Source organism: Eulemur rufifrons, chromosome 27 (assembly GCF_041146395.1).
Source record: "Eulemur rufifrons isolate Redbay chromosome 27, OSU_ERuf_1, whole genome shotgun sequence".
Lineage (NCBI taxonomy): Eukaryota > Metazoa > Chordata > Mammalia > Primates > Lemuridae > Eulemur > Eulemur rufifrons.
The window spans coordinates 29,939,447-29,950,195 of NC_091009.1; the positions used below are offsets into that span (position 1 = coordinate 29,939,447).

At 57.8% G+C, this 10,749-nt stretch overlaps 1 protein-coding gene across 1 annotated transcript; it reads left to right on the plus strand.

The window, feature by feature from the left end:
- The first annotated feature begins 1,293 nt into the window (after positions 1-1,293).
- On the plus strand, positions 1,294-8,730 carry CHI3L1 (chitinase 3 like 1). The gene is made up of 10 exons (XM_069459310.1): positions 1,294-1,415; positions 1,661-1,690; positions 2,668-2,869; positions 3,394-3,450; positions 4,218-4,368; positions 5,154-5,275; positions 6,418-6,541; positions 7,042-7,224; positions 7,829-7,945; positions 8,143-8,730. The coding sequence occupies exons 1-10, from the start codon at positions 1,391-1,393 to the stop codon at positions 8,281-8,283; spliced, it is 1,152 nt and encodes a 383-aa protein (XP_069315411.1). The 5' UTR covers positions 1,294-1,390; the 3' UTR covers positions 8,284-8,730.
- The last annotated feature ends 2,019 nt before the right edge of the window (positions 8,731-10,749 follow it).

Consider the following 10,749-nt stretch of genomic DNA (forward strand, 5'->3'; position numbering starts at 1 on the left):
TGCATATGGTGCCTTGTAATATCTCTATTAGAAAAAAGAAGAAGTCCTCCTCTCAGTTCCCCAAACGAACAAGAAAAAAGTTATCGCTGACTGTCATTGCTGTCGATCATCTTGGATACAAAAAGAATCTGTCACCTTAAAAGGGAGAAGTGGTTCAGTACACAGGGTATGACTCCGGACAAATCACTTTTGGCCCACTCCTCTTACAGTGAAAAGGCGGGATTGTTTGAGCTTTATAGGAAGAGAAAGGGAGAGAGGAGAGAGACCTCACCAGGAAAGGGCCACAAAACCAGCATGGATCAAATCTGATTATTACTTAACATAATTGTAAAAATTGAAAGACTTTGTTGAAAAGCCCTCTGACCCATTCTGGCTCTTGGAGTTCTGAACTTCTCATTCATTGCCTACTAATTAATTTGTAGCTTACAAAGAATGGAGTTGTCCCGGATCTTTGGCCAAAAAAAGTGCCCACAAGCAGGGGCCAAACCAGGCAGAGCCTGTTGAGAAGTTCTGTTCTTATCCTGGGAGCGCTAGGGAGCCACTGAAAGATCTAGAGAGGGGCCGCTTCGTTAGGCTCGGCTTCTGAGATGCTCTGTGCAGCTGCTCTCCGGGAAAAATCTCGAATGGCCTGTATTTCTTCTATAGTGCTCACTGCAGCCCTGGGCTTGCAACAGATCCATTCTCACCCATCCTTACTGGCATTTCAAAACCGAAGCCAAAAGCCTCAGGGCTCAAAACATTCTCGGGACTTTCCCTCTCTTTTCCTGGCTTTCCCTTTAAATAATCAGCATTTAACTGTGAAAGGAGGAGGCATGACCCCAAAAGGGAGCACTCAGCTCAGGGCTCTTGGCTTTCCTTCCCGACCTAGGCTGGGGAGAAAATAACAGCCTTGTTTGGGGCGCCGTGGCTTATGTAACTCAATTGTGCCCAGTTTCACCCTGGCCAAGGGCCTGGGCTGAGGGCTGGAGACGCAAAGGTAGAGGCTGCCAGAAAATCCAGGAAACTGCTGGCAAGAAGAGCGGGCGGTGGGCGTGCAGGAGGAACGGGAGGGAGGCCTTTGGCAATGCGGCTGAGTCACAGCCCCCGCAGCCTCCCCGTCACCCTGGTGGCTCCTCTGCTGGCAGGTGCCTCATGAAGACCTGGCCCCAGATTTTCAAAACTCTGAGGTTTCCCAATCCTGCCCTGGTGGCCTGCAGTAGTCCCCGCCTCCACCGCCAGCCTCCTGGTTCCCTCGCTGACACACAGCTTAGTTCCCATAAAAGGGCGTTTGGGGCGACGGGGAGTGGAGTGGGGCAGGTATAAAAAGGAAGCGCAGGGCCTGGGGAAGAGGCCCTGTCTAGGTGGCTGGCACCGGAAGCTGGTGGCACCCTACCGCTCCTCTGCAGCCAGCATGGGGCTGAGGGCCGCTGGAACAGGTCTCTGGGCTGGCCGGGGCCAGATCAGGGTCGTGGGTTTTCGGATGGCCCAGAGAGCCGCTGCACAGTGGCCCGGCCACCCTGCCCTACCGGCTGTGGGGGAGAAAGGCGGAGGGGGCAGGGGAGGGGAAGCAGAGCCAGGGGGAGGACTGAGGCTGCAACCAGGGGTGCAGAGGGAGGGAGGGAGGGAGCAGCAGGAAGGGCAGGAGGCACTTGCAGGGGTCTGACCCTGGACTTCCCTGCAGGCTTTGCAGTCCTGGTGCTGCTCCAGTGCTGTAAGTAATCCCCCCTCCCCCCCACTTCCAGTCTGGGAGACGCGTGAGGGGCGCCGGGTGTTTGGAGGAGGTATTGGCACCAGGGGAACACTTTTCCAGTTTCTTCTGTGATTCAAATGGCTCCAAAATAGTCACATTTGTTAAACTGCAGTGATGGGTATATGGATGTTTATTATACTGTCTCTACTCTTCTGTATATTTGAAAATTTTTCAAAATAACAAGCTTTAAAAGGTTCAGGTTCAGTGAAGGCTTTGACTGACAGCCCGTGGGAACCACTAACGCAAGCCCAGTAGCCGCTCAGATGAGTGATGTCCACTGCTCTCCCTCCACAAGCAAGAGGCCAGAAAAGACATTTAATTTGCAGCAGGAGAAATTAGAATTGGAGGAGAAGAAGAACTTCCTGGTCCATTGTGATATTGTGCCCAGGCTTGGGGCATGTGGGACTGCCCTCTGGGCGGGTCACAAGTTAGGGGCACTCCCACCAGGAGGCAGAGAAGAGGTGGACCAGAGTCCCTCTCCATCAAGGACTCCACTGCAAGTCCCAAAAGGCTCCAGCCTGAAGGCCAGGGCCATCTTCTGACACTGGCTGTCCTGGTCTGGGTCCTTCCTCTCCCTCAGAGCCACTGCCTCCAGGAAGCCTGCCATTCCTGCACAAGTCCCATTTCACCTGTATTCATCAGCTCCTACCCTCACCCCACACGATGCCCCGTTTTAGTCTGCGGTGGATGCTCACGCCCTGCATTTGATATTTTCTAAGCATTTCCAGAATAGTCCTTATTTCCATCACACAGGGAACTCCGCAGAGGCAGGGAGACCTGAGTCAGCTTCTTTCATTTGAGAAGTCTGACATCTCTCACAACCCTGCCCCCCACTCCTCCCACCCCACCCCTACACCCCACTGGTGCTCAGCTCCAGGCTCAGCCAGAGATCTCTTGCCGAATCCTGACCCAGGCCGAAGCCCAGACTTCTCCTTCAGGTTCTGCATACAAACTGGTCTGCTACTACACCAGCTGGTCCCAGTACCGGGAAGGAGACGGGAGCTGCTTCCCGGACGCCATCGACCATTCCCTCTGTACCCACATCATCTACAGTTTTGCCAACATAAGCAACAATCAGATCGACACCTGGGAGTGGAATGATGTGACGCTCTATGACACGCTGAACGCACTCAAGAACAGGTTGGGCCACGGGCTGGCTGCACAGGAGAAAGGCTGAGGGTTAGCTGGGCTGGTCCCAGGGCAGGACAGCCCTGCCCGGGGGATGGGCGAGGGCCCACAGTTCCCATCTCTGGGTGGAGAACTGGAGGGCCTGGCTTAAGCCGGAGGAGGCGATGAAGGCAGGTGCTGGGCAGCATTTGGGGTGACGATGGAGGCAGACTGCAGGAGACACGGCTGAGCTCCCCTAGGAAAAGGGAGCCCTCTCCTCCCTCTAAGGCTGCCCCCTCAGGGAGCATGGTTCTACTCTGCCATACTCTGGCTTCCCCACGGGGAGGGGAAAAAATGGGCAGCACATCTCAGAGTAACTGCCACAAAGTCCACGGCCTCTCAGAATGCCAGATCTCAGGGTTGGGAGGACCTCAGAGGCCTGGTCCAGCCTCTCACCCAAAGCTAGAAACCTACGGTGGCCTCCCAGTCACGGGGCCACCCAGTGTCACAACAAACTGATTCAACTCCTGCCCTTCCCTCCTTCCTGTGCCCCGCAGGAACCCCAACCTGAAGACCCTCCTGTCTGTTGGGGGATGGAACTTTGGCTCTGAAAGGTAGGACCATTCCCCAGGGGAAGGAGCAGAGGGGATGAGGGAACAGGAGGGAGGAGGCTGCCGTGTGGAGGCTGCAGGGGCCCCGGGCTGGCTAAGCGCACGGCCCCACCTGGTTGTCGGGGGCCAGCCTCACGTGCAGCCAAGAAGCCAGAGAGGGAGGGGAATTTGTCACAAGGCAAGTCAACAGCAGATCTGAGTCCCTGCCGACGACGCTGTTTGCTACCTCTCAGGCCCAAAAGCAGAGCACTTTCTGGGGCCCCTGCCACAGGGCTGGAAGGAGAGGGATGAAAACCAATGGGGAAATTGGGGGTGTAGAGACCCGGGGAGAAATCCTTAGACAGGGTTGAAGCAGGGCTTAAAAAGGGGGTGAGTGTGGCCAACACGGCCCCCACTTACTGAGTCTGGCACCTTTCCACCATTGTCCCACGCTGTCCTCGCAGCAGCACTGTGAGCCATTATAATTGTCCCCATTTTACAGACGAGGAAAATGAGACTCAGGTTATCACCTGACCAGCGTGGCTGGCTAGTGAGTGATGGGGCTGAGCTTGGAAACCAGGACTGTCTGGCTCCAAAGCACGTGCTCTGTCCAAGATGCCCAGAGGTGGGTCCCGTCCCAGCCGTGCCCTCCCAGAGCTGTGTGGATTCAGGCTGCCAGCTCCCCAGGCCCCGGACACCCCCCCACCAGAGGGCCGAGGCACCTAGCATATCAGTGGCAGTGACTTCAATCCTACATTTTCCAAAATCTACGGGGGTGATTTCGGTCCTAGATTTTCCCAAATAGCCTCCAACAGCCAGAGTCGCAGGACGTTCATCAGGTCGGTGCCACCGTTTCTGCGGGCCCATGGCTTTGACGGGCTGGACCTGGCCTGGCTCTACCCCGGACGGAGAGACAAGCGGTATTTCACCACCCTGATCAAGGTACCGGTCAGGGCGGGAAAGGACAGGGAGGCGGGCAGGCGTCAGCGGGGGTGGGTCAGAGGCCGTCTTCAGCTGATGTCCTCCTGAGGACAGGCAAAGAGGGACTTGAGCCTTCTCGCTGCAGGGTCCCCTGTGCTCTGGAGATCCTTCACAGCAAGGAAGGTGCCTTGTGACCACGGTGGGAGGTGGGGGCGGGTTCTACGAGGCAGACGGCAGCAACTGGGCAGAGCTCCCACTCCTCGCTGCCCACCTAGTGGGCTGTCCACTGTCCAGTCACTCCCAACCTGGTGCCACCTGCCACCCAGCAAGCACTGTGCTCAGGGGCCCTTAGCTGCAGCCGGGGCAGCCCAAGCCTCGCCTGTTACCCAGGGCACAGGGACAGTCTGAACAAACGTCCGCAAAGCCAATGAGAATCACTTTAACTCTGTGATTTCACACACCAGCCGAACAAAGCACAGACCGAAAGGCAGGTGTCTTCCAACATGGTCCGTGGGCCCGTTGGGACCCCCACCGTCCCGACGGGCCCCCAGGACAGGCAGTACTTGAGTGCTGGTGGGTGTGCTTGGGGCGTGGGGATGCGATTGATCTCAGCAGTTTTTTAGGAAAGGGATGGGTGGCCCTGAGGATGGGACCACTGATGGGCCATTTTATCCTCTCCATGGAGCCCCAGCCAGGTTGGGGACCACGGCAGACGCGGATGGCCAATGAGGTGCCCAGGGACCTCGGCCTCTCCCAACAAGTCTCTCTCTGGGTCCCCGTCACTCACCTGCCTGTCTCCCACCTAGGAAATGAAGGCCGAATTTGCAAAGGAAGCTCAGCCAGGGAGAAAGCAGCTCCTGCTCAGCGCAGCAGTGTCTTCAGGGAAGGTCACCATTGACAGTGGCTATGACATCCCCCAGATATCGCAGTGAGTCTCCTGTCCCCAGCGGCCTCTGCTGACACTCCTCCTTCCCCACCTGCCCCAGCACTCGGTGTAGACTCAGGAGACTGCGCTTCTAGTCCCACTTCTTCCAAAACTTCAACGTGTGACTTCAGCAAGTCACTTACCCACCCCGTGCCTCAGTTTCCCTATCTGTCAAGCGGGGCATGATAATCCCTGCCCTGCCTTTTCCACATGGGGTGCTATTAACCAGTTGAGAGAATTGCTATGAAGGCATTTTGGAAAAGGAAGCAGGAAAAGCCATACAAACCCACCTGCCACTATGGGGTATTTCTCCGTGCCGGGCCAGCAGAGTGCTCGTCCCTGGGGAGGCAACACAGCCCCAGGAATACCTGTGGTTTCTAGAATGCTGGGGGACGCTCAAGGTGCTCTCACACCACGGGGAACCCCCTTTCCTGTTCCCCGGGGGCCTGCTCCTCACCCTGCCGTCGCGCATGTGAGCAGGCGCAGCCACCAGCCGGGCACCTCATCTTCGGTAGGGCGGGGGCTGGATCTTGGGGAGCCCGGGAGTAAGGAACAAAGACTCTATGAAAGGACGTAGGAATCTTGTTTAGGATCGTAGAGAGGTGCGGATCCAGAGCTTCGTTAAATCGAGCCGTTAGAGGGTGGGAAAGACGTGGCCCTCAGCCATTGGCCCAACTGTCCGAAGCGCACATTCGTGCGATCTACCTGCGTCCCCTCCCCAGCGTGCGTGTGGAAAACCTCCTCCCCTGCGTGCACCTCAGCTTCAGGTGGCCCTCTGTGCTGCCCTCTCCGCCTCTAGGCTGACGTGGATGCCACTTTTAATCTGCCTTCAGCAAGGCGAATGGCGGGCGTGGAGGGCGTCAGGTGGGACGGAGGCCAGCTCCCAAACGTGTGCCGGGCGTGAAAGAAGGCCCCATTCTTGCCTGAAGTGCCCTTGTGGGGCCCTGAGCCCACACCCGGCACGGCACAGGGGAGGCAGGCCGGGGCCAGGACCGCGGTCACCGGTAACGGCCGGGGTTTGCGTTAGCGGCTGCCTGGCGGCTGCCGGCCACAGCAGCACTTGCCCGTATCCTGCTGGGGCCTGGCACGTGAGGCCGAGAGATTTTCTAATTTCCGGCCTCGCCCTCCATCCCCTTCCTCCCCAGACACCTGGATTTCATCAGCATCCTGACCTATGATTTTCATGGAGTCTGGCGCCGGACCACGGGACATCACAGCCCTCTGTTCCGAGGCCAGCAGGATGCGAGTCCTGACAGATTCAGCAACGCTGTGAGCACCTGGAAGGAGAGGGGGTCCGCAGAGACCTCCCGCCTGCCAGAGCCCACACACCACCCCTCCACTCCTCAGTACAGCCCTGCAAGAGGGGGCTTATGGGTCCCATTTCACAGATGAGGAAACTGAGGCCCAAAGTCTGCTCATTCCCCACGGCTCTGGGAAGGTGGCCTGCAGGGGGGACTGAGGGAAGGCAGGAGCAGCGTGGGGAGGGGCGGGGGGCTGAGGAGGGGGAGTCTGGCCTCAGCCTGCTATTCGCTGGGTGCACGACCACTGCCGATTATCTGATTTCTACAGCTGTCAAATAGCAATAACCCCTTCCTCTGTCTAAGAGGATGTTTTTGAGAATGAAGCTATAAATTCATTTGAAACTGACAGTGTCAGTTCCCAGAGGGACGGGGAGTCCCAGATGCACCATGTGACTCCTGTCGAGGCAGCAGCCACTCGCATCCACACGCCCCAGCTAACCGCGTGTCTGTCCCCCCCCACCCGCCCAGGACTACGCTGTGGGGTACGTGTTGAGGCTGGGGGCTCCTGCCAGCAAGCTGGTGATGGGCATCCCCACCTTTGGGAAGAGCTTCACTCTGGCCTCTTCTGAGACGGGTGTCGGAGCCCCAATCTCGGGGCCAGGAATCCCAGGCCGATACACCAAGGAGGCGGGGACCCTCGCCTACTATGAGGTAATGCAGTCGGGGGAGAAGGTAGGATTCCCCCAACACCGCCAGCAGCCCTGGGGAAGGTGACCCCCGCCCTATCCTCGGTTTTCCTGCTTTGGGAATTAAAAAAATGTTCAGTTGACCTGGTATCCTTGAGGAAGAGGAAGGGAGAGGTTAGGCCTTTCGCTGATAAATGTCCCCGGCAGATGCAGGCACACAGGTCTGCACCGCCAAGCTCCCAGGGTGGCCCTCTGGCCTCGCAGCTGGCTCTTCCTTCCAGCCCGGGAAAGAGCAATCAATGGCCAAGAGGCAGAATTTTTGTCTGGGCCTCGCCTCTGCGGCTCTGTGGCCTAGGGCCTGTCCTCAGCCCCATCTCCCACGTCCCTGTGTAAATGGAGGAAGCCGACCAGAACCCCCTGTAGAGTACTCACCTAAGGCAACCACAGATTCTGGGACTTTCTTGTCTGTTTTACATAAATTTGCATGAGGCCTGCAGCCTGCAGACCCAGGAGAGCCAGGCTGCAGGATGAAGCAGGGGCTGAAAGAGGTTTGGGGAGTGACCTCTCCTGGTGACCTGCCGAGTCTCAGCACAGCTTCCCGCACTAACCCTGCCCTGTTCTCTGCTCAGATCTGTGACTTCCTCCACGGAGCCACAGTCCGCAGACTCCTCGGCCAGCAGGTCCCCTATGCCACCAAGGGCAACCAGTGGGTGGGATACGACGACCAGGAGAGCGTCAAAAGCAAGGTAGGCGTCCCCAAGGCCACGCCTCAGGGTAAAGAGGAAGAAGAGGGCCCTGCTCCAAGCAGCCAGCGTCTGGCCCCTGCGCTGAGGGCCGGGCTGGGCCACCCGCGTGTGGGTCTCAGGACCACAGAGCACCTTTCCCCCCACACACGCCCTGGCCCAGGGAACCCAGCCCTGCCCCTCTGGGCCTTCCCTGCCAGGTGCAGTACCTGAAGGACAGGCAGCTGGCGGGCGCCGTGGTGTGGGCCCTGGACCTGGATGACTTCCGCGGCTCCTTCTGCGGCCAGAATCTGCGCTTCCCTCTGACCAATGCCATCAAGGATGCGCTGGCTGCGACCTAGCCCTCTGTCCCGCACACAGTGGGGCCAGCTGGCCGGGAGCCTGATCACCTGCCCTGCTGAGTCCCCCTCCCTCGGGACCCGTGCAGAGGGCCACAGCCCTGAGATTGAGCTCAGCCCTGGTGGACAGGGAGGGGGGTGGGGCTGTGGGGACGGGAGGGCCTGGGGACCAGCACAGCGTGAGACGCAGGGTCAGCACACACCTGTTGATGAACGGAATTGCTCACAGGCCCCGAGCCGGCACAAGGGAGTCTCTGCCACTCCCTCTCCCCAGGTTCTCCTTATCAAAGGACACCATTTTGGCAAGCTCTACCGCCAAGTAGCAGGCATCCTACAAGACACAGTGACCATACTAATTATACCCTCTGCAAAGCCCAGCCTGAAACCTTCACTTAGGAACCTAATCGCGTCTCCTATCCTACTTCCCTCTCCTAATTCCACAGCTGCTCAATAAAGACGAGAGCTTAGCCGTGTGTTGGCACTTGCTTTAGTCTCTCTGTGGGCCCACTGGACCCGTGGGCCTCCCCGCCCCCATCTCTTCTGGATCCCTTTCTCTGAGGTCGGGAGCCCCAGGCTTGCAGACGTGAGGCCCTGTGGAGCCCCGATGGGAGGCAGCATCCTCAGATTCACGATATTAAAGTCACTGCCATCCAGACCTCTGAATTACATTCCTGTTGAAAGAAACCCTTTCTGTTTCCTGAAGGCAGACAGGCACTGGGAAAGGAGCCCTGTAATCCCAGCACTTCAACACTTGTGCCCCGCAGGAGGGTGGGGGGAGCTGACCACAGGAGGGTGGGGGGAGCTGACCACAGGAGGGTGGGGGGAGCTGACCACAGGAGGGTGGGGGGAGCTGACCACAGGAGGGTGGGGGGAGGTGACCACAGGACCCGTTTAGATAGCCCTGAGCCCCGGCCCCTCAGTGCCAGAGGGGAAGGCAGACGTCATCTCATACACCCTCCCGGCCTCCCAGGGCTAGAGTCTCTGCAGAGCTCTTGAGAGATGGCCTACACCCTCCCCCATAATCCCAGCGGGGGGCGGGGGGGACTCTTTCCCTTGAAGGCAGCCCATTCCGTTGCTGGGCTGAAACCTGTCCCCACCCCAGGTCCTAACGCTGAGCTTAGGCCTCCGTCCTGCTCGCCCCTGCCCTCCTACTCATCCCTTAACCCAAGGAGAGATCAAAGCACCTCTGCTCAGGCTGGCGAGACACTGGGTGGGGGAGGATGGGATGGATGCGCTCAGAACTCCAGCCTGTTTCCAGCCTTGCCGAGGTGGAGGTGGAGATGCTGCCACCAGGCTGCCGTGAATTCCCAGGGCCCTGGGCACGGCTTCACTCAGAGAGTCCAGGTGCACACTCCAAAAGTAAAGAGAATTTATTTGTGGATTCCTTGATGTTTGGATTATCTGTGATTTGGGATAATCACGTGTGGGCCTGATGGCTTGTGATTCTAGTTTGAGACGGAGGGAAGGAAAGATCTGAAATTCAAACCAGCTGGAGCTGGGCAGATGCAACTGGTCCCAAGGTCACCGCCCTGCTAAAGGCAAAGCAAAGCAAGAACTTGGCCAGAGCCTGAGGGTGGGGAGGGGAGTGTACCTGGCATTTCCCTGCTGGCCAGTGGGGCGCGGAGTATTCCCCAGTCCTTGCCACTGCTTCCCCACCACACAAGGGTCTTTGAAGCCCCAGAGCTGTGGGCCCTCCTGGGCAGCCAGCCCCCTCCCCTGGGGCTGCCCTTCCCCCGCCCGGGACAGGCTCTCCAAGGCTGACTCAGGGTCCTGCAGAGTTAGTCACATTCACTTATAGCTGCAGAGTCACAGGCCAAGGATGGAGATCGGGTCTCCAGGACCTGCTCCCTCCCCGGCAGGACACTGAGTCACCTGGCTGAGGACAAGGGCACCCAGGCAGGGCCAGAGCTGGAGGCTCCCAGGCCCTCCACTGCCACTCCGCAGCAAGGACAGCCGGGGTTGAGAGGTGGCCACACTCCTGTATCCCCCGTCCCCAGGAAGGGAGAGAGCGTGTGTGCTGCTGAGGGCCTTGAATAAATTACGTGTTTATTTATTTATAACACATTAACTGCCATGTGAGTTGTATTTAACTCGCGACAGTTTTGAGCCAGGGCCCTCCTGAAGCATATGTAACTCACGCGTCTCTCTACCTCGGGAGCCGCGTGGTGCGCAGGCGACTCACACCGCCATGCTGTGGCCCCCCGGGGAAAAAACCCTGCAGTTCATTTGAGAAAATCTTACTTGATGTTCTTATTGTTACAATTAATATTGACACTTTAATTGCATATGACTCATGTACAGAAAACAATAAAAAATAACACATTTTTCATTAAATTAGAAAGAATCGTTTTGTTTTCAAAATTTTTATTCTATTTTCATAATAAAACACCATGGTCCCAAGGAAAAAATATGTTTTCTAGTGTGGCAGTCGATGTGTTAAATATTGGGATTATCACACTGGCTGTAGTG

Excerpts from the sequence above, each read along its gene's own strand:
- CHI3L1 (XM_069459310.1), top strand. The coding sequence starts at position 1,391 with ATGGGGCTGAGGGCCGCTGGAACAG. Across the intron at positions 2,870-3,393 it reads CTGAACGCACTCAAGAACAG|GAACCCCAACCTGAAGACCC; the intron begins GTTGGGCCACGG and ends TGTGCCCCGCAG. Across the intron at positions 7,225-7,828 it reads GGACCCTCGCCTACTATGAG|ATCTGTGACTTCCTCCACGG; the intron begins GTAATGCAGTCG and ends TTCTCTGCTCAG.